The sequence below is a fragment of the Arvicanthis niloticus genome, chromosome 24 (assembly GCF_011762505.2).
Source record: "Arvicanthis niloticus isolate mArvNil1 chromosome 24, mArvNil1.pat.X, whole genome shotgun sequence".
Lineage (NCBI taxonomy): Eukaryota > Metazoa > Chordata > Mammalia > Rodentia > Muridae > Arvicanthis > Arvicanthis niloticus.
The window spans coordinates 41,108,630-41,131,515 of record NC_133432.1 but is presented as its reverse complement, the minus strand read 5'-3'; the positions used below and the strand labels follow the sequence as shown (position 1 = coordinate 41,131,515).

The 22,886-nt window shown below is 46.8% G+C and overlaps 1 protein-coding gene and 1 long non-coding RNA gene across 3 annotated transcripts; one reads left to right on the top strand and one right to left on the bottom strand.

Moving 5' to 3' along the window:
* Positions 1-1,673: 1,673 nt before the first annotated feature.
* LOC143438202 (uncharacterized) lies at positions 1,674-4,642 on the bottom strand. The gene is made up of 4 exons (XR_013107191.1): positions 4,162-4,642; positions 3,750-3,890; positions 2,624-2,909; positions 1,674-1,855 (listed from the first exon to the last, which is right to left on the bottom strand). It is a non-coding gene; the product is annotated as an uncharacterized LOC143438202 (long non-coding RNA).
* Positions 2,308-21,716, top strand: Alox5ap (arachidonate 5-lipoxygenase activating protein). 2 transcript variants are annotated; one of them, XM_076923866.1, is made up of 5 exons: positions 2,324-2,542; positions 9,115-9,214; positions 16,079-16,149; positions 19,107-19,188; positions 21,247-21,716. In XM_076923866.1, exons 1-5 carry the CDS (start codon positions 2,473-2,475, stop codon positions 21,407-21,409), a joined length of 486 nt encoding a protein of 161 aa, XP_076779981.1. In that variant the 5' UTR covers positions 2,324-2,472; the 3' UTR covers positions 21,410-21,716. The 2 variants fall into 2 exon arrangements, with proteins under 2 accessions (XP_076779982.1, XP_076779981.1); XM_076923867.1 differs by lacking the exon at positions 16,079-16,149 and having other exon boundaries at positions 2,308-2,542.
* Positions 21,717-22,886: the final 1,170 nt, after the last annotated feature.

Below are 22,886 nucleotides of genomic sequence, written 5' to 3'. Positions count from 1 at the left end.
CAGCTTCTGGAGGCTTGCTGTTTACACAGGAAGCTGTCCTGTTGAGTGGCAAGACGTCACATATCGCTTACCACACACATAACTCATGCATGTATTTACATCATTCCTCCTCCTCCCTGTAACTCCTCCCGTGTAACCCCTTCTCAAGTCCATAGCCTCCTTCTCTGTAATTATCACTGTGATGTGCATTCACACTTATACCACATACATATAAATACATAAATATAACCCGATGAGTTCATTTAATGTTGTGTATATGTATGTGTGTGTATGTGTATATGTGTGTGTGATATATATACGATACATACACACACACACATATGCTACAGATTTGGTGTCAGATGACCAGTTGGGGGCTCATCCCCAGGGAGGACTAACCCTCCCACTCTCCGTTGCCTGTCTTCATCTAGGGGTGGGATCTAGTGAAAGTCCCCTAGGCAGGTTGGTGTGTCAACTAGTGTCTTTTTTCAGTTCTTTAGGTGACCAAACATGGGTACAGCTTCCATGCCATAGAGGGTGAAATCTCCCCATTCTTCCTGTCACCGTGGGGACTACGCTCTTCTCATTAGGCTGGAGATAAACTCAGGGAAGCCAGCTGAGGTGTTTAAGAGTCCTCTCTGGGCATGCTCCTTGGGGGTTATCTGGTAATTCTGTTTCTGACTCTTTTTTTCCCCTTTTATTTTCTTTTCTTTTAAAAAAATAATTTATTTTATGTGCATTGATATTTTGCCTACACATTTGTTTGTGTGAGGGTGTCAGATCACCTGGACTAGAATTACAGACACTTGCGAGCTGTCATGTGGGTGCTGGGAATTGAACCCCGGGCCTTTGAAAGAACAGCCAGTGCTCTTAACTGCTGAGCCGTCTCTGCAACCCTCTGTTTCTGACTCATGATGTATTCTTTGGCTTAGTTCTAATCTCTAGTTGAGGTTTAAAATTAATTTTACTGACCTTTTCTTGTGTGTGTGTGTGTGTATGTGTGTGTGTGTGTGTGTGTGTGTGTGTGTGTGCGCACGCGCGCGCTCGTGCTCGCATATGTACATTTGTGTAGAGGGCAGAAACAAACCTTGATTCTAGTTCCTCAAGTGCCACCCACTTTATCTTTTGAAGCAGGGTCTTTCCCTGCCTGGGATTCTCTATTAAGCTAGGATGGCTGACCAGTGAGCCCGAGGATTCTCCTGCCCCTCTTCCCCTAATATCGGGGTTATACACAGTCTACCACACTTGGCTTCTTATGTGATGCTGGGGATTGAACTGAGGTTCTCAAGCTTGCATGGCAAACACTTTCCAACCAAGCTGTCTCCCAAGTCCCATAGTTTTATTTTATTGGAAGAAAGGAGCCACTGGATGTCTTGCTATCATTCATTCACTCCTTCCTTCCTTCACCACCCATCTATTCATTCACCCATCTATTCCCTCACCCATTCATTCCTTCACCCATCCATTGATTCACCCTTTCTTTTCTTTCTTCATCTATCCTATTCCTTCACCCATCCATTCATCACCTAACCATTCATCACCCATCCATTCCTCCTCCCATCCATTCATTCACTCCAGCCTACGTGGCTGCTATCCTGTACCCTACAATATGTCAAACGACATTTACCACTAGGAATTTAAAGAAAAAAGGGCAGACTCAGGATGCACGTCTTTTTGGTGCTGTATTTATTTTATTTTCTTAAAATCTCATTTCCCCTTTTCTTTATTTTTGCCAGTGTAAGAAATGGTAGTGGCCCCTGGCTTCTCATGCTGGTCAGAGTCTAGAACTCATGCGTAGTGCTCACGGGGAGGCAGGTTGCACGTAGTGAGCAGCATCAAAGAATATACTACACTTCCTTCTCTGGCTCTGCTATTCCTGGAAGGTAACATGGAAAACACAGGTCCAGTCACTTTGTTGAATAATAATTAGAGAGGAAGGAATGAAAAATAAAAGAGGAAGGAGGAGGAGCAAGGGTAGGAATGGGAGGACCAAGGGGAGGAGAAGCAAGAGGTGGAGGAGCAAGGGAAGGAAAGAGAGCAAGAGAAGAAAGGGGAAGGGGGACAAAAGAGGAAGGAGGAGGAAAGGGAGGAGCAAGAGGAGAAGGAGGAGCAAAGGGAGGAGGTAAAGAGGAGGAGGGGAGGGGCAAGAGGAGGAGGAGGGAAAGCAAGGGAATGAGGGGGCAAGAGAAGGAGGAGGAGCAGGAGGAGGAGGGAGAAGAGCAAGAGAGGAGGGGAAGCAAGGGGAGGAGGTAGAGCAAGAGGAAGAGGGAAGGAGCAAGGAAGGAGGAGCAGGAAGAGGGGAGGAGCAGGAGCAAGAGGAGGGGGAGGAAGAAGAAGGGGAGAAGGGGAGGAGCAGGAGCACTGAGTGGCTGTGCTGGGGACCTTTGAAAACTGATGTTAAAAGCCAGAGCACAGCCTGGCACTTCCCCTTTCTCTCAGTAAGGCTGAGGTGCTGAGGCCAGACTAGTTGTCTCTGGCGAGCCTGAAGCAAGCATGGATCAAGAGGCTGTGGGCAACGTTGTGCTCTTGGCCCTTGTCACCCTCATCAGCGTGGTCCAGAATGGTAAGGGAAGCCCTTCCTTAGGGAGAATGGGGGTGCTGGAAGTCAGGCGCACACCGTTCTGTGTGCATGTATTGCACTCACCTGCATTTACTGCTTTGTACTTGAGTGTGCAGGGGTGGGTCCTGTTCTGTGTGAGTTTGGGTTTTCCTTCTCTCACTGGAAAGGTGGTGACAGGACAGTTTGCCGAGGGCAGAGAGCAACCTGAAAGGGCTAGTGAGAAACTTGGCCCAAGTGTCTTCTTGCTGGAGTCTGTATACGAAGGGTGGAAGGCAAAGGACTGGAGAGAGTGCATGGGTGGTCTATGCTCCTTTGGACAATGGCCTGAGTGAACCAATGGTCCTGCAGCAGGACCGACGTTATCTGTCATCTGTGTTGGGGGAGGGGTAGACGAGAGCTATAAAGGAGAAAGGCTTTATCATCGTTTTACTTCTGTCCTTAAATAAGTTCTTCTGAAGAAACATCAAAAAAATAAGGGTTTTTATTTGGTTTTGTTTGGTTTTGTTTTTTTTGTGATACCAGGGATAGAACTCAGGGCCTTGAAGTCTCGGTATATTCTCTACCAGTCATCTATACCCCAGCTTTGGTGTACAGCTTTACACACACACACACACACACACACACACACACACACACACCTGTCTGTCTGTCTGTCTGTCTGTCTGTCATACTCTATCCATCTATCTATCTCAACCTTCCTAACGCTGTAATCCTTTGACACAGTTCCTCATGCTGTGGTGACCCCCAAACATGAATTATTTTTGTTGCTACTTCATAACTGTCATTTTGCTGCTGTCAAAGATTGTAATGTAAACACCCGTGTTTTCTGATGGTCTTAAGTGACTCCTGTGACCCTAAAGGTGTCATGACCCACAGGTTGACAGCCATCTATCTATCTATTTATATATAAATCCTATCTATCTATTATCTATCTGTCTGTCTATGTACTGGTGCAGTTGGAACCGGCCTTAACAGGAAGTTCAAATTTACTTTCACCATTGTCCTCTCATTTCAGAAACACATCAGGGGAAGTGGCAAGGCTCCTGGTTAGACTGGAGACTCTCTCTCACGTTAGGCACTCAAATGACCAGGTTGTGTCCAAAAAGGCCCCCACACCGATGCTTGTTCTTCCTCAGCCCCCACAGGAGCCGGGTAGGACAAGGTGGAGCTAGAGTATCATGGGGTCAGTGATGGCACAGAGCCCTCCTACCTGTGATCAGGACAGGCTGCTGCTGCCCTGTAGGCTCCACAGAGTGACTTTGGATCAGCTCCCTCTCCTGTCAGGGAGGAGCCTGAGCTCCCGGTGAGACTGAAGTCATCTGCCAGGGCCTTCTGTAACTGTTGAAGATGCCTGTTTGGGACAAGAACCATTTAAATAAGTTCAGACACACACAGCACCTGACTGTGACCTTAGGCTGAAACTAAGTCCTAGGTCCAGCATCTCTTTGTAATTCTAACAAACCCTGAGTTTTATCTGTAAACCTGTGTGAGAGGGTTAAAAAGACATGCCAAAAACAAACAAACAAAACAAAACAAAAACCTATACTTCCACCCTCCAAAACAAAAACACCACTCTAAAAACTTCCTGTTAGTCAAAAAAAAAAAAGTTTTTCCATTGTTACCAAGTATTGAACACTATCTGTGTCCCAGACAATGGGGTGCAGTGGTGGCTTCACATTCTCAGGGGACCCTGAGTTTTGTGAGGATGGGCAGGGCCCAGCCTGCCTGGTGTGACTTCGCCCTCTGCCCTCAAACCCTCTAGTCATCAAGATGACTATCGCCCTCTTCCAGTTAGAGACAGCAGGATGCAGATTTGAGAGGACAAAGAAACTAAGAACCCCAGTCCTGAGTCATCACAGACAGTTGCTTTCCCACACAGCTGTCAAGAAGCCTCAGCTTTCTCCTGCCAAGGGACCAACAGCTTTGTCCTGAGGCAAACCTGGAAAAAAAAAACATGCAAATGGTCTCTAACTTACTGTCCTGGCTAGTTTTATGTCAACTGGACACAAGCTAGAGTCGTCAGAGAGGAGCGAGCCTCAATGGAGAAAATACCTCCATAAGATCCAGCTGTAGGACATTTCCTTAGTGATCCATGGGGGAGGGCTCGGCCCACTGTGGGTGGAGCCATACCTGGGCTGGTGGTCTTGGGTTCTATAAGAAAGCAGGCTGAGCAAGCCAGGGGAAGCAAGCCAGTGAGTAACATCCCTCCATGGCTTCTGTATCAGCTCCTGCCTCCAGCTTCCTACACTGTTTGAGGTCCCGTCCTGACTTCTTTGTGATGAGCAGTGTGGAAGTCTAACCCAAATTAACCCTTTACTTTCCTAATGTGCGTTTTGGCCACGGTCTTTCAACGCAGCAATAGAAACCCTGACTAGTTCTGCTATTGACTTTTTGGTTTTATTAAGGTGCAAGAACCATCCCTATAAAACCCTGTGAAACTGTCTCCTATAAAACCGTCCCATCATTCACGTTTAGTAGGACACACAGTGAATTATGTGAAAGTATTGGAAAATAAGCCTTGTGTCAGACGGTTAGTCTAACCATAGACTGCAGGAAGTATTCCGAACACCTTTAAGGTGGTCCAGGCTAAGCTGTGGCACTGAGCAGGTTATTGTATTAAATTTTTTTTTTTTTTTACTCAAAATATTTTCAATTTAGGGTGGACAATTTAGAGACAGCAGAGAAAGGCCACTTTATGGCTGGAGTTCTGTTCCCTCAGCCAATCACATGATGAGAGAAACTGGGATGAGTTAGCATCTTTCCCCATCCTCCACCATACAGCCACCTCTTCCCTTCCAGGGACTCTTTCTGAAATGAAGACCACAGAGCAGTGATTCTCAACCTGTGGGTCGCGACCCCCAGAGGGGTCGCCTAAAACCATTGGGAAAACATGAATATTTACATTAGAATTCATAACAGTAGCAAAATTACAGATATAGAGTAGCAACAAAAATAATTTTATGATCAGGGGGGTCACCACAACAAAAGGAGCTGTATTAATGGGGTACAGCATTAGGAAGGTTGAGAACTACTGCCATAGACAAACAGTTTATGAAACCACCACCCAGCTCCTGTTGTATTAAAACAGCCTAAAAATCTATTTGTCTGTAACTCTGCTGGACCCCATTTTCTTAGCGATGAACTGAAATCTCAGGGTCATTTTTTATGTGAGAAGCTTACTTGATTTCTCTGCCCCCCTCCTCCCCACACAGTAGGTGATAACAGCTCAGGGGCTTTGTAGATGATGGTCCAAGGGTTGTCAGAGTCCCCTTTGTGGTGAATTCTGAGGAACTGTTTTTGCAACCACCTGTGGGTATTTGTCTCTCATTTGCTTGCCAGTTTTGGTTTAATAGTAACAACTAGCCGGGGAAAGGTGTACAAATGGTCTTTGCCTGCGTGGCTTCTGGAATTTACTTGAGGTTTATAAGGATTTAGGGAGACTGGTGAGGAGTAAGGAAGATAAAGGGGGAGAGGTTGGCATCCATAGATATTGGACTGAGGAAGACATGCTTAAGTTTGGAATTATGGGAAGAAAGGATTTGTAGGTGTCTTTAGGTGACCTGAGAAAGGGAGACCCTGAGAGTTGAAGGAGCCAGGACAGCAGAGAACAGGCTTGAGGAGGGTGACTGGGAGGGTTAGATCTACACAACAGGGAGAGGGGTTCTCCCTGGGGGAAGAGAAGGGCTTTTTTTTTTTTTTTTTTTTTTTTTTTTTTTTTTATCAGGAAGGGGTGGATGAGGCCAAGAATGAGGTGTAGCTCAGTCCCTCTGCTCGCTGATAACTAGCCTTTGAGTTCCATGATGCCAGTCTCTTCTGAGTTCAGAGTTCAGAGTTCTGAGTTCTGAGTTCAGAGGCAAGAGAAGCCATCTTGGGTCCTGGGAAAGGAGATGCCTAGAATTTCCTATTATGTCTTCTGTTAGTGGAGACACTTAGAGCAGACAGGTATATGCTCAAATGACAGTAAGAGGGTAGACAGACGGACAGACTTAAATGATAGCACCAAGAGAGGCTCAGCTGGGCTGGAAATCAGCAGCTCTGAGCCTGAGTTCCTCACCCTCACTGAGTTCCTTGCCTTCAGAGCAGAAGGATCCCCCTCTTGAGAGAGTTCACGGGGAGTCAGTGAGGGGAGGCCCGCACTCTCTTGTGAGCTCTCTTCTGCACAAGTAGCCCTATGGATGTGCTCAAAATGAGCGTGTTTCTACAAAAGAGTATTGGTGTGTGTGTGAGAGAGAGAGAGAGAGAGAGAGAGAGAGAGAGAGAGAGAGACAGACAGAGACAGAAACAGACACAGAGACAGAGACAGACACACACAGAGAGAGACAGACACACAGAGAGAGAGACAGAGAGAGAGACAGAAAGAGAGACAGAGAGAGACAGAGACACACAAAGACACACACAGAGAGAGGCTGACACGCTGGAGCTGGTCAGTAGAGATCTCCCCAAACTTGTGCAAAGCCCTTCTGCACTGTCCCTTCTATTGACAGACTCTGGAGTCTGTCTCTACACGACTACAGCCATGGCTTCTGTCACAGCTCTTGAGTTCTTCCCATGCTGGGTCTGCTTTCCCTAAGCACCAGGGACTAGCATTTGGTCCCACAATTACTCTGCATAAGCCCATTTGTTCGCTCCCACTAGGTCCCGGCAGTTTCTCTAAACCAAACAGGAATTTCCGGATACTTAGCTTCTTTGGGTCCTGGCTCAGGCACTGCCTTCTTCATGAGCCTGGGCATCCTGTGCTCTGCACTTTGGTGGTCTCTCCTCCCTCTCCTCCCTCTCCCTCTCCCTCTCCCTCTCCCTCTCCCTCTCCCTCTCCCTCTCCCTCTCCCTCTCCCTCTCCCTCTCCCTCTCCCTCTCCCTCTCCCTCTCCCTCTCCCTCTCCCTCTCCCTCTCCCTCTCCCTCTCCCTCTCCCTCTCCCTCTCCCTCTCCCTCTCCCTCTCCCTCTCCCTCTCCCTCTCCCTCTCCCTCTCCCTCTCCCTCTCCCTCTCCCTCTCCCTCTCCCTCTCCCTCTCCCTCTCCCTCTCTCTCTCTCTCTCTCTCTGAGTCTCACTTATCCCAGGCTGGCCTCAGACTCACTGTATAGCTGAGGATGACCCTGAACTCCCCTCCTTTACCTCCCAACATGTCTGCAAGTGTCTGTCATTATGCTCCATCTTATGTGATGCTGGGGACCCAACCCAGGGCTCTGCACAGGTCAGGGGGAGTTGTGCCGGGCAAGTGTTCTTCCACTGGGCCACACCCCAGCTCCCTCCATCTCCTTCATCCATAGCTCCATGGCTGTGTCCTAGATGTTCCGTTCACCTGCTGTCTGCCTCCTGTTCTGTTATGGTCTTAGCCTATTTTGTTTTCAGATGTAAGCTAACCATTTGGTTCATGGTAATAGACAACAGATATGTTATTAACATAATCATTCACTGGGGCTGCAGAGATGGTTTGGTTGTTAAGCTGCTCTTGTAGAGGACGGGAGTTCAATCCCCAGCATCCACATAGCGGCACACACACAACCAGCTGCATCTCCAGTTCAGGGGATCTAATGCCCTCATCTATATAATTGTGAAATTATCCCTTAAAAAATAACCATCCACCAACCACTTCTTTAGCTTCACTTGTCATTCTGTCTGGTCCTGGTCCCCTTCTCAGTCCATCTTGTACCCTGAGCTGGACCTTCAGAGCCACAGACGCATGGTTTTTGCCTCTGGCTTTTGCATGTGCTTCTCTGTTGGAGCACAACTGACTTCCATCTCATCCCCTCCTCCCTAGAGCCACTTGGCAAATTTCTACCTATTCTTCAGATTTCATCTTAGGTATCATATTCTCTGGACACTCTGTGACAAGACCAATTCAATCCCCTTGGCATAGAACATTCTGTAGAGCCATTTCTACTTTTCTTGGTTATCAATATTCCTTCCCTTACCCACTTCCAAGACAGGGTTTCTCTGTGTGGCCCTGGCTGTCCTGGAACTCACTCTGTAGACCAGGCTGGCCTCGAACTCAGAAATCCACCTGCCTCTGCCTCCAGAGTGCTTGGATTAAAGGTGTGCACCATCACCGTGGTTGTCAATATCTTTCAACTGTAAGTTTCTTTCTTTTCTTTTCTTTCTTTCTTTCTTTCTTTTTTTTTTTCGTTTTGTTTTTCGTGATAGGGTTTTTCTGTGTAGCCTTGGCTGTCCTGGAGCTAACTCTGTAGACCAGGCTGGCCTCGAACTCAGAAATCCACCTGCCTCTGCCTCCCAAGTGCTGGGATTAAAGGCGTGCGCCACCACCGCCCGGCACAACTGTAAGTTTCTTAAGGCAAGGTGGTGCCACCCACCCAATGCATCAGTGAGGGGGCCGATGCAGTCTTGGTGAGTGACATTTCTGGTAGGGAGGATGTGGAAGCCTGTTTGGACATCAAATCCAGGAAGCATTATAATGTTTTAGGAAAACAGTTAAAGAACTCTCTCTCTCTCTCTCTCTCTCTCTCTCTCTCTCTCCCTCCCTCCCTCCCTCCCTCCCTCCCTCCCTCCCTCCCTCCCTCTCTCTCTCTCTCTCTCTCTCTCTCTCTCTCTCTCTCTCTCTCTCTCTCTCTCTCTCTCAGCATTCTTCGCCCACAAGGTAGAGCATGAAAGCAAGGCGCATAACGGGAGAAGCTTCCAGAGGACCGGGACTCTTGCCTTCGAGCGGGTCTACACTGCCAAGTGAGTTCAAACTCCGATGCGGCTAAATAGTGGTGGGGACACAGGCATGCAAGAACGAGACTGTGCCCCATGGGGACACAGGCATGAAGGAACGAGACTGCGCCCCATGGTACATCTGCCGCTGCCAACCTGCAGTGTTCAGGAGGCAGGCTTCTGGATGCCCTTCCTCATCTTGGCGCGCCCCAGTCTTAGAGGAAGGAAGTGTGGCGGGGGAGGGGAGGTCTCTATGATCCAGCAACACCCTGGCAGCCTTTAGTGCCTGCACTAAAAGTTTCCTGTGGATGTTGAAGTCCTTCAGCTCAAGCCAGCTGTTCAAACAGCAGCTCAAGAAGTGTCTTCCACATACCACCCTGGCCTTGTCCAGTGGAAGTCTGGATGATGTCATTGAGTTTCATAACACGGGGATCCCTTGAGCAATCAAAACGAGGACAAAAAGGCGGAGGCTCTGAGCAAGTCCCCTGCCCTCTTGTCTTGACTTTTGGATAGAAAAGCCTTTGGGAGACACATGAGTGGCCCTGGAAAGAGGTTTGTGGCGTTCTACTTGGCTTGCAAACCTGAAGAGACATTACTCAAACATGATTCTCCTTTAAGTCATTTTCGAGTCAGCTAGGCATGCCTGCCAGCAGTCAGAAGGGCAGGCTCCCCGTTTTGATATAGGACTACCTTGAGAGTGGGTGTCAGGTCCAACCCCAAGTGTGAATTTGATTCTTCCTAAGGTACTTCCAAGGGGGAAATCATGGCCACCCAACAATTGGATCAAACTCAGGGACTCTCTAGGAACTTCTGGAGGCTCTGTAAGAGGTCCCTTCCAGGCCTCTGAGCAGCTTGCTGGGGGTTCCCACTCCATTAACATTGGTTCCTGGTGGAGTACATTGATTGCAGGGATGATGATGAGATAGGCCTCAGGAATGAGCACACCTCTTGGATAGAGACTATTCACTCTCTGTGAGGTGTAGGGATGTGTGTACAGTCCCAGGTAGGGTCTTCTCCGTTGATATTCCCCAGCCAGGGCTCTTTTTGCCCCTAAACTTCTAAATTGATGCACGCCTCATCTAGAGCACTCACGGTCACCTTAGGAGTCTCCACAGAGCACTCCCGGATGCTCGGTTTTCATCCCACACACCTGCTCCTCCTTATCAGACACTCCTACCAGCCTAAGGACATCCTTTGCTGCAGCTCCACATGGAGATTTCTTTGTTACCTTCTAGACCTTGGCTTCGTTAATTGTCAGTGTCAATTTAAAGCATTACAAGACTTTAAAAGGCATTATAGACCCATGTGAAAAAGAGCAGGGAGATGACTTTGTGGGTTGTCATCAATGTCTCTGCACCATCATTCTGTGGAGATAACACAAGAGGGTCCCTCGGAAATGTCATGAGAGAAAGATGTGAAGATATCTATCTGATCCGGGTGGAGATGAAATTGCTCAAAGAGCACCACAGTCTCCAGCAGTGGGGGTGAGCAGTGTCCCTCTGTGCCGATAATTACTTTCTCACAGTGACACTGAGGTTTTCTGGATTCCACAATCTTCCAGTGAGAAGCCACAGTGGACTGCCCCCCACCCCCACCCGGCGCTGAGTTCCCACCGTGTTAGCAATGAGCAGGGAATGGAGCACCCTGGGCGATCTTGATTCTTTGTTTCTTTCTTGACACATAGTCTCTCCCTGTAGCTCAGGCTAACCTCAGATGTGAGGTCCTCTTGCCTGGGCCTTGCCCAGCACTGGGATTCCAGATGTGTACCACCATACCATGTGGAAGCCATCTCTTGTCTGTCACTTGCTCCCTAGGAGAGAAAGAGCTTTGTTTCTACGAGGCCCAGGGCCCTTACACATGGCTCCTCTGTCTGCTGGTGGTTGAGCTGCATAATCCCGGGGGAGTGGTTTAGAAATTCTGTGATGATGGGGGGGGGTGTCCAAAGATAAAATGTGCTAGGTGCTGAGTGATTGTTGTGTTTGGGGGAGCTGACTCTGCAACCCAGCCCCTCCCCCTCGTTCCCTCCCTTCCTCTCTCCTCTGCCCTCTTTCCCTCTCTCTCCCCTCCCTCTTCCCCTCCTCCCTCCTTTGGAGACAATGTTTCTCTATGTAGTCCTGGCTCCCCAGGAACTCACTCTGTAGACCAGGCTGGCCTCAAACTCACAGAGATCCACCTGCCTCTGCCTCCCAAGTGTTGGGATTAAAGGCGTGCGCCACCACTGCCTGCGTTGCAGTCCAGTTTTCAAAATCCATGAGTCTTTACCACTCAGCCCTGAGAGGTGAAGGAGAATAAACAGATAGGGAAGTCGTGTGTGGAGAGGTAGGAAGTAGCCACGCAGGGAAGAGAACTTTTGATCAGATAACGATTGCTCAGACACTGTTTCGGTTCTGTTAGGAAGACCACTTCCTCCTTCTGTCAACAAGCACTTGGTCATGTCTGTGTAGGCTGCATACGGGGCTGGAGATCTGTGTAGCAGGATGCTGGCCAACCAGGGGTACTCTGGCTGTCTGCCTATGACTGGAGAACACCCGGAAGGAATAATGATATTCTAATAGAAAGGCCTACCAAGTCTTTTCTCCAGGGCCCTCTAAAAGCATCAAGAAAAAGGATTATTTAAAGAGTCACTTATTTTTGTTTTATGTGCATGAGTGTCTTGCCTCATGCCTGTCTGTGCACCATGTGTGTACAGTGCCTATGCAGACCCCAAGAGGGCGTTAGATCACTGGATCTGCACTCACAGAGGATTGTAAGCCTCATCTGGGTACTGGGAACCAAACCTAGGTCCTCTGCAAGAACAGCCAGTGCTCTTAGCCCCCAAGACTTTTCCTTATCCCAAGAGCATGTGTTAATCTTGCTATTTAAAACTCAGGATGTGATGTTGTTACAGAGTGACTGTACTGAACACAACTTACCCACAAACATATCTGCCATGAGCTGTAAAACCCGGGTTTTGGTAGGATCATGAATATTTTGAAATCTTGGCTATGAAGAAAAAAATAACATGAAGGTTAAATGATATCTACCGATGAACATAAAAACCCAAGGCATGTTGTTTTAGCATGAGCTATGACCATCAAGGGATATAGTAGCTAGCTTGAGAATCTGGGGCAGTGGATTAACAGACGCCCCAGCCAACATCAGTGCAGTTCAGCAGGTCAAGCACCCTTGACTAACAGCCTGTCTGACCACCTGTCTTGCTCTAGGCTGTGTTGGAGCCTTTAAGATAAAATGAGCTGGACCTTGACTCTTTCACGTGCACAGAATGTGGTTCAGCGATCTGGTCTTGGCACATAAGCACAGCTAGTGAGCCTGCATCAAAGTTCGGCTTTGGCAGGAAAATGCTAGTTGACCGTCAAGCAGGTTCTTTCTTGTGAGTACGGGCAAGCGTAGTTGTGAGCTGAGACAGGTGTCGGAGATATGGAATTCCCTGAAGTGTGTTCTGTGTTTCTAAGGTCATGGGTCATTAACAAATGTTACAGCAGGGAGCAAGTGCTTCTTGGTGGTACCCGAGAAGCTCCAACATGCTGAAGACCATCTACCTCATCGAGAGGGGGTGTCATGATTAACCTCAGGGGTTCCCCCCTTTCTGCTCACTTTTTTGTCAGAACACATTCTGAGAAATGTCACCCTAATGTCACAATACTCCAGCATCTCTTGGTGTCCACAGTGAGCTCACTTTTCAAACAGTGTATATTAATGTAAAGGGTATAGTAATTTAAGTCTCCAAGGAGCCTATTGGCTGGAATCACTAGTATGATTAGTATGATTCATGGTATTTTGCTCTCTTAATCCAAATGAACCAACAGCATTTTAAAAGTGTTTCTCTATTATATTTCCAAAGGTGGGGGGAAAAAAGGAAAGAAACGGTAGCCCAGGGTCTCTCCACAAAACAGTCAGATCTTGGGGCTTCAGCTTAAATACAGTATGGCGATTTACCGCAGGAGCAGCTGAGCAGACCTTGTTTAGACCTTGAAGCGAGAGTCATGATGGGTTCGCCAGTTTTGTTTGGAAGAAGAAAAGGAAAAAATATAAATCTCCTCAAAAGGAAAATAAATGTAATAGTATTATTTGGAGGAAAGTTTCATTCAAATATGCTGGCCGTATACAGAAGCTGTTTCGTTAGGAAGAAGGCGATTGAAATACAGGCAGGAACGGTGCAGAGCCTGCTCTTCTTATTGGGCATTTCTCTCTAAGGTACAGACTCCTGGGCAGCTAAGAATCCCCTTCATTCATTACGTAGCCAAAACACCTACTTCAAGGGCTGTGGAGATGGCTCAAGCAGTAAGTGCTTGCTGTGGACCAGAGATCCATCCTCAGCTATTGTGTGAAAGAAAAGAAAAGAAAAAAAAAGCCATGTGTTGTGGATAGAGCTTGTGACCCAGCGCGGGGGAGGCAGACAGGTGGGTCTCTGGCCTCCATAGCCAGCTTAATATTCAAGCTCCAGACTCAGTGAGAGACCGTGTCTCAAAAAATAAGGTGGAGGTGATTGAGGAGGACACAGGGCATCAACCTCTGTCCTCTAACACGTAGCTGCTTGAAGGCACGTGTGCACACACATGCACACGAACACGCACATCCTCCCCAAACCACAACTTCAAAACAAACAAAATATGAGAACCAGGCTGAAGCAGGGAGAAACCGTTACCACTAGGAGAGTTTTGAACTGCAGTTCTCAGTGGACCCGTTTACTCAGTGAGGGACTGCAAATGGATCATGTGTAAGAGCCTCCTGCCCTTTGGAACTCTGTGTCCACTAGAACTGTGGAACTTGTGTGGATCCAGACCACCCAACCCCATAAAGACAGCAGGGCTCTGCTTTGTGCACTGAAGGTCTTTAGCCTTGTATTCTGAGGGATCAATGTTTAATATATGCCAATATACAATATATGTACTGTATAGGGGTACTGTACCCGTATTCAAAAGAGAAGAACAGATTCCTTATTGGCTCTGAGGCATGAAACCCTAGCAAGAAGCAGCCTGAATTATTGTATTTTGGCTTTTTCATGTATAGCTTAAACCCTGTTTACCACTGGCTCTAGGATTGCGTCAGGCATAGAACTACCTGGAAGGCTTGATGAGGCCCGGGTGGCTGAGGTTCTTGCACAATTTCTAACGCCACACTTCTGAGGTGACACAGACATCTGTGCTATCAGTAAGTCCTCAGATGCTGTGCGTGGTGCTGGGATGGGGCCCACCTGGAAATGGCTGCATTACACCACTGACTTAGCCTCAGAGGGGCACACTTGCTGCCACATCCTTTGTTTTGTGGGTGAGGAAACTGAACCCAGAGAAATAGTGTTGTTAGTACAGAAGCTGGTTAAAGTCCTACCAAGGATGGGACTTCACAGTCTCATGTTGCTCCCCAAATGCTTCTCATAGCTTTGTTCTGTTGCTTTTGTGTATTTACATATTTGTGAATTTGCATATCTACATATTTACATATTTATTTCGTGCAGTGGAAGGACTGTAAGCTGCACCCAAAGACTCTTACTGTTTACATAGTGAAAGATCTTCGTTCCAGGGTTTGGAGACAAGATGGGCAGGTGTGAATTTTGGCCTTCCTCAGCCTCCACCCCTAAGCGGGGAGACCCTAGAGAGTTACCTGCTGTAGGCCTTAATGTCTTGTCTGAATAGGACTGTAATTACAGTAGGCAAAATAACAGCCCCTACATAACCTCTTCCTAGGAGGCTGTAATTTCAATATATGGAAAAATTTAGGTTGGCTTTGAAAAAAGTCTCATTTGAGTCAGTCTCCTCTCTCTCTCTCTCTCTCTCTCTCTCTCTGTCTCTTTCTATCTCTGTGTGTGTGTGTGTGTGTGTGTTTGCATCACGCGGATGTAGGTGCCCAAAGATACCAGAAGAGGTGTCACATTCCCTGGACCTGGAGTTACAGTGGTTGTGAGCCAACAGAGATGAATACTGGGATCTAAGGCTGGGTCCTCTGGAAGAGCATCAGGTGCTCTGAACTACTGAGCCATCTTTCCAGCCCCACAAATGAAATCTTTTAAACAAGGAGAGAGGTTTCATGTTAGAAAGACTCATTGGCTATTCTGGGCTTTGAGATCAGAGAGGGGCACAAGCCAAGACACCGGGGATCCCCAGAGTCTGGAGAGTCAAGGCAATAACCCCTAGCCCCTTGAGCTTCAGAGGCGATGCAGACCTGTCCACACCCGGGTGTTAGTTAGTTCAGGGAGGTTCATTTCAGACTCCAGCTTCTGGGATGATAACCCAATGCATTTGTTGTGTCCTAAACCACTGAGTTGGTGGCCGCTTGTTACAATAGCTAAAGCAAACCCAGAGTGATCTAGTTCAGTCACAGGAATGTGGGACCCTTGTAAGGGATGTCCAACACTAGCACAGTGTCTGGCATACAGTGGCAGCATTCCCTGGGGAGCAGGGACTGTCAGAAACCTTCTCCCAACTGCTTTTGTGAATGAACCTTGGTTTCTTTAACGCTTTGGGAATCCGTGTTTTCCACCTGCCCTGTTGCTTTTTATGGGACACACTTTCCCTTAGTTGGGCATCTTCATCCTGCCGCTCCCATTCAGACACGACCACACCTTGTGTCTGCACTGCTCACTCAGTATTCCAAGAAGTGTGCGGGCAACGCCCACTGCGGGACCCCAGCCAAAGTGAGACCATCAACACACGTAGCCTCGGATCCACTTTACCTGAGTTAATGAATTCTGAGTATGTCTACCTGTTACCACTCTCTTGGAAGCGGCTGCCGTTGCTGCTGTCTGCGGTCTCTCTCCTGGTAGTCTTAAGAGGAGTAAAAGAGACCTGTGATCCTCGCACAATGGTAATTGCTAACTGGGGTCTCTAGGTAATTTTCAAGCCACATAGTAGTCACATGTTTTCTAACTCTTTTTCTGCCCTGTTTGCCCCACAGCCAGAACTGCGTAGATGCATACCCCACTTTCCTTGTGGTACTCTGGACTGCAGGACTACTTTGCAGCCAAGGTAACGGGAGACTTCCCTTTGTGAGTTCTCTTTGTATAATGTGCAGCTCTCCGGGGTTCAAAGGGCAGGCATTTTGTTGAATAGCCTTGACCGGACCTACTGCTCTTATCCAGGATGCCCCGGAGAGATGAGAGCCCTGGGAGATTGGGTTCCGGGCATGCTCAGTGAGGGCTCAGCATGGTGTGGTTATGCTTGCTCCCTGGTGACTGGTTGAGAGCGCAGCTCTGACAAGGGTAGTTTAAGGCTAAATGTGACTCAGAATCCTTAAGCAGTGTTAGCTCAGATACAAGGGCATTGTAAATGAGAGTGCCTGAGGGATCTATTTTGGGACTGCCTCTGCTGGCTTTTCTGTTAATAAGCTCCCAGCATGGTGGCCCTTCTCCCGGGCGTGCGTCTACCAAAATGGGCTGGGTTCCAGCAGAACCTGGATCATCAAGCTGCCCACAGTTTTGACTTCAACAAATCTGAAGAACAGATTGATTCTGAGTGAACCTCTGCAATTAAATGAAAACCGGGAATCACATGCTTTTGGCTCTCTTTGGTGACTGAGCACCAGAAGCTCTGGCTAAGACTGGTATTTGCATGATAGTGGCTCAGTGGGATTGGAACAGCTTCAGGGGCCCAGTAGGGCCCATCCAGAGCAGCCAGAAGCAGGTCCAGAGCCTGGGTCCTTCAGTTCTAAATTCTAGAGTTTTTCTACCCATTCTTTTACTGTACTTAGAGTGTAAATACAGTTTGAACACTTACTATATGCCAACTCTGTCCTGAATGTATGAGGATTAATAATATACCAACGGACCATTAAAAAGTCAGTGGATGGGTCTGGAGAGGTGTCTCAATGATTAACTGCATTTGCTGGTTTTGCAAAGGACCAGAGTGCAGTTCCCAGTACCTTCTCTAGGGAGCCTACAACTGCCTGTGGCTCTAGCTCTAGAGGAATCTGACGCCCTCTTCTGACTTCTATGGGTACTGCATACACCTACCCTCCTCATATATACAAGAATTAAAAAGTAATAAAGACGAATCCCTTACTGGCATATACACTTTTAATCCCAGCACTCTGGAGGCAAAGGCAGGCAGATCTCTGAGTTCAAGGACAGCCTGGTCCACAGAGCAAGTTCCAGGACAGCCAGGGACTACATAGAGAAACACTGTCTCAGAAAAATCTACTCCCTAAAAGAATCCCTTTAAAAATTAAAAACAGATAAGTAAGTAGATGTGTATGGTGCGTCCAGGAGTGAGACTCAGTCCTAGGAGCAGCAGAGACCACTGAAGAGATGCTGCATAACCTCCCTTGGCACCTGAGCGCTCTCATGATGAGTGGCTCATCATCCATTTTCCGTTTCCTGATCTGAGTGAGGTTATAAAATGGATGTTTGAAAAATCAAGTCAAAGAACACACATATGAGGAGTTATGAGTCTTGTTGGCTCTGAATGAAATGAGATAAATCCACTGCTGCCTCTCCAGCTACATGAATACAAAGGGTGTCTGAGAGTACTTTGGAGCCCTGGAAATATGCATCTGTCAAAGCAAATGTCCGTGCTGTCTGGGCTCAAACGCACCAGTCAACTATAGTTGATCGCTCCCGTTTTTTATGAATACAGTAGATTATACAAATTGTTTGGCTGAAAGGAGCCCCCGAGACCATTTTGCTCCAAAGCTCTCACTCTGAAGACCATCCCAAGATCTGGATGGACAAAGGGCTTATTTAATTTCATCATTTTTAAAGCAGTGGTCCTCAACCTCCCTAATGCCGAGACCCTTTAACATGTTGTGGTGACCCTCAACCATAAAATTATTTCATTACTACTTCATAAATGTCATTTTCCCCAGTGTTATAAATCATAATCCGTGTCTTCTGATGGTCTTAAGTGACCCCACCAAAGGGTCGCGACCCACAGGTTGAGAACTAATGTTTTAGAGCCTTGCTTTGTGTGAGTCACATGTCCCAAGTCCCCCTTAGATTCCGAGGCTTAGAAGGTCTCTGCTATTCCCTGCAGAAGGCAGGAGATATGAACCCTTTCCATACCTGTTGCTTATTAGCTTATGTCCAGTTAAATACTTACTTGAAGAGAAAAGGATTAGCAAGACTCAGAACAGAACTGTCCAGATGGGAAAACATTATACAAAGCAAATTACTAATTGTGGCATAGTTAATTGTGACAATCTTGTGCTTTTAGGAATTAGGACAAGCCTCAGAGTTTTCTTTCCTCCCTCTCCCTTATTTCTAGATTGTTTAAAACACGGTTAATTTTATTTTAAATTCTGAGTCTGTGTGTCTGTGTTTGTATGTTGGTTTGTGCACATGAGTGTAGTTGCCCCTGGAGGCCAGAAGAGGGCATCAGATCCTGGTTGAAAGCAGTAGACTTGTGTGCTGGGAATCAAACCCTGATTTTCTGGAAGGGCAGCAAGAGCTCTTACCGCCTGAGTCATGTCCCCAGCCCTTCTCTTTTGGTTCTTGATATGTTTCCTAGGCTGACTTTGAGCTCATGATCTCTCCTCGGCCTTCCAAGTGCTGGGATTACGGTTGTAAGCCATCAGGCCACCACTCCCAGTATTTGGAGGGTGGGGTGGGGTAGGGTAGGGGGACTTTTGTCAACCTAGGTTTTCTCACTGTAAAGTAGGACCATTATCTACTTAATCTGTGTCAGCTTCTGCCTCAAGATTCCTGCTTTGAGTTCCTACCCCTGACTTCCTTTGATGACGGTGTGTGGTGTGGAAGTGTAAGCCGAAAGAAAACCCTTTCTTTCCCAAGTAGCTTTCGGTTATGATGTTTTAGTCCAGCGACAGAAACCCGAACGGAGACAGTGTGCTAGCTAGCCTGCACTTTCAGAACCCGAGGTCCCTGCTGGATTTTGTGGTCAAACACTAATTGCTTAACTACTGTTACTGTTGTATGAACAACTGCTTGGGAGACCATAAAAGTGACGTGTGTGTTTTCATTTCTCCACATTAGTCCCTGCCGCCTTCGCTGGACTGATGTACTTATTTGTGAGGCAAAAGTACTTTGTCGGCTATCTGGGAGAGAGAACTCAGAGGTAGGTCGCAGGGTGCTATAGAGCTCAATGTGGCGATGTGGCTCTTTGCTTTCCCAGTAAGAGGGCACTGAACAACACTCTGACTGCCATTGAAGGCTCAACAGGACCTCCTTGGATGAAGGGAGGACAGACCAGGATGCCCCAACCCCCCTGAAATGTAAGGATTCTGAAAATACAGCTGGAGAGTTGCCTGGCTTTTCGTTAAAGTTTTCCTTTGTACAGCCTTGCTTCACAGGGGTGTTGTAGCACACTGGGCTGTATACTGCTTGCAACTGCACACCAGCTGTTCTCTGCGGTGGAGTCTGGGGCGGCAATAACTTTGTTGGTCTGACTTCCCAGGCCTCTTGTGAATTAAGCATCTCATTGTTGAGAGAACTGAGAGCTAACGTCTGCATCTTACCATGGGTTCTCTTGAACCTTCAGGAGTGCTAAGAATCTACGATAAAAGCTCCAGACTACAGGCCAGTCACTGTCTAGGGTTGAGCTGCACCCAGCTTTCCTCAGCCCTTGACTTCCTTTGGCTATGTCCCACCCCTCCACACCCCCACACTTGCCCCCAACTCCCGACTCTCCCGATTCCATCCCTGCAGTGCTCATGGTGGGGAGAGTCAAAGTTGACGTGACAGCATGGGTACTGTGCCACGTGTACACACACATCACCAGACAGCATTAAGGAATTTTAAGAAAGGGAGATCACCGAGTGACCTACATCCTCTGACTGTACCCCACTTCATAAAAGCCCATTCAGCTATAGACTGATGAGACCAGTGCCCTCATGATCCCAATTACTTGTTAATAGTGCCACCAACTGGAGACCCTTCAACACATGGGCCTTTTAGTGACATTTTCTACCCAAACCGTTAAGAGCTAGCTAGTGGGGCTTCTCGGCTTCCACTGTCCCTGTGTCACACAGGGAGCTTGTTGGAATGCAGGGGCTGCATCCTGCTTTGAGAAGGACTGGGGGATTGGGCTTCTGCTAGCCTCCCACCAGATGCTGATGCTCCCAGTCTGCAGATGACAGAGGAGTGAGGAGGTTTGTACCCAGAGGTGGAGCAACTTCTATAAACACTCGCCATGAGAGTTGAGAGCCTCTGGGGTTCCTTTCAACTAGATAAAATTTCTGGTAAGACACTGTAGAATTACAGGATGCTGGCTTTGGTGCCCTCCGTGACAGTTTGAAACAGCCCGCGGCAGCAGGAGCTCACCTGTCCCGCTGGGTGTACTCGAAGCTCCAAATCAGTGCCTGCCGACTGCCCCATGCCATTGCTGGTTCATTACTGAAACCCTAACAAACCGTTCCACTGGTTGTTCCAGACTGTTCCAGTCTGCTCCACTCACATGGGCCCAGGCCCAGCAGCTAAGGGTCTTGCAGAGGGGCAGAGGTATGGGTAGCCTTTGCATGCCATTAGACAGTCACTTCTCATGTGCAATCTCTTATCTCCAAATGATGCTCTGCTTGAAACATTTAGGATGGAAAAGAGAGGAGAGAAGGAGAGGGGAGGGGAGGGAAGGGGGACATTAAAGTTTCTTTCACTCCTCTGGGATGTGTTTCCATCACTGGGTGCTTGTCTCTCATTAGGGCAAACCTCACTTCTTCCCAGGGAAGGTTGAACCCTCGGGGCTGAAGCACCTTCACCAGCTCATTTAAACCGTCTCCCTAGCACAATGTTCATTACACCCCAGCCTCTAGTTCAAGCCTTATAGGCACTCCTGACAGGGACCACCCTGGAGAGGGCTTAATGAGTCCATATGCTCCCAAGCCTTAGTCACATTGTCTGAGCGCTGTTAGGACTTGCCAGCCTTCTGTCATCTGGAGTTAAGGACATTAAGAGAACTAACTCATGGAAGCCAGTGCCACTGAGCCCAAAGCAGGCCAGAAGGCAGGCCCCTTCACCGGGCTTTGAAGCATGTGCAGTGCTTAATTATAGCAGAGGCATGTCCACCCTTGCTATGAAGCAAGTGGGTAAATTTAACGCCCCGTGTCTGGAAGTGGCGGCGGCTTTGGGTGACTTGGGTGTCGTTTGTGCTGCATCTACCGCCTCCTCCCTTCTCTTGCAGCACCCCTGGCTACATATTTGGCAAGCGGATCATCCTGTTCCTGTTCCTCATGTCCTTCGCCGGGATACTCAACCATTACCTCATCTTCTTCTTCGGAAGCGACTTTGAGAACTACATAAGAACTGTAACCACAACGATCTCCCCGCTACTTCTCATCCCCTGATTGCTGGACACAGAGAAGGACGATCACCAGATCAATAGAGACACATCATAACGCAACCCCGCGAAGGCTTCTGCTCCTCTTCAGCTGTAGATGCTGTAAATCTAGCGGCCCTCGGGGCTCCGTGGCATCCGTTAACTTTGCTTTTCCGGGAAGAAAATAATCTTGTGCTAGCTCCACCCCTCGGATGTGGCAGTGGTCCAGGATTTATTGTCTAGATGCAGCCTATACTTCTCTCGGCTTCTCCTGCTTTCTGAAGGTGTCTTGTGATCAGACATGTGTTTTCCTAAAATAAAGAGTATAGACAAAATTTTGGCCGATGGCTCTGTTTGGGGGTGATATTTCTGTAATAGCTACTAGTGTTTCTTCACCATACACGATGATAATTAAAATCACAATATTCATATTATGGACACTAATGTCTTAGAGAGTCTTTTATTGACTGAGTACCTTCCTCTACCCCATATTTAGATTAGGTTGGCATCTTCATTCACCAGCTTCATGCCCAACATTACTGCTTCATGCAGCTTACAATGTGCTCTAAGAACCAAAGATAATGCCAGGCCACTAAATGATTAAACAAACAAATAAATGAATGGATGGATTTACAGGTCACTTGCTGGCTATACTTAATGAAATATATTCGGTATTCTGGACAGATTTCTAATGATTCAACTGCTGTCATCTAGGAGCCTTTAGAACAAAAAAGTAATCTTGGAAGACGGGTATAGTGAAACGTCCAAGGCAGCTAACAGCAAAGGTATTCTCTTAGGACCATGTGAGGCAGCTCAGTTTGCTTTTTTCTTATATAGCTTAATTTTTGGGGGTTAGTATATTAGAGTTCTTTTTATGGGGCAGCATTGATAGAATATATGTTTAGTGCTAAATACATATTTAAAATTATTATATATACATTTTATTATACACATCATATACATTATTATATACATTTTATTTCAATATATAAATATTGTATATACATTATTATGTAATATATGAATATACTTAGTACTGTATATTATATATTTTATATAACATGTATTTGCTTTATAAATTTATTTCATAAATATAAATATATTTATAAATAATATATTTATATGTATATATTTAGTATTAAATATACATCATATTTATATATGTATATATACTTGTCTGAGATATATACATATATACATATATACATATATACATATATACATATATACATATATACATATATACATATATACATATATACATATATACATATATACATATATACATATATACATATATACATATATACATATATACATATATACATATATACATATATACATATATACATATATACATATATACATATATACATATATATATATATATATATATATATATATATATATAATGAGTTTACAGGATTCCATCCAATGGCTCTCTCACATTGGAATCTGTAATCACTCAGTACACAAGGCTGGATGTCTCAGCAGTCCCAAGCTGG

Coding starts and splice junctions, on each gene's coding strand:
- Alox5ap (XM_076923866.1), top strand. CDS start 2,473: ATGGATCAAGAGGCTGTGGGCAACGTTGTGCTCTTGGCCCTTGTCACC. Junction 2,543..9,114: donor CATCAGCGTGGTCCAGAATG/GTAAGGGAAGCC, acceptor TCTCTCTCTCAG/CATTCTTCGCCCACAAGGTA. Junction 19,189..21,246: donor CTGGGAGAGAGAACTCAGAG/GTAGGTCGCAGG, acceptor CTTCTCTTGCAG/CACCCCTGGCTACATATTTG.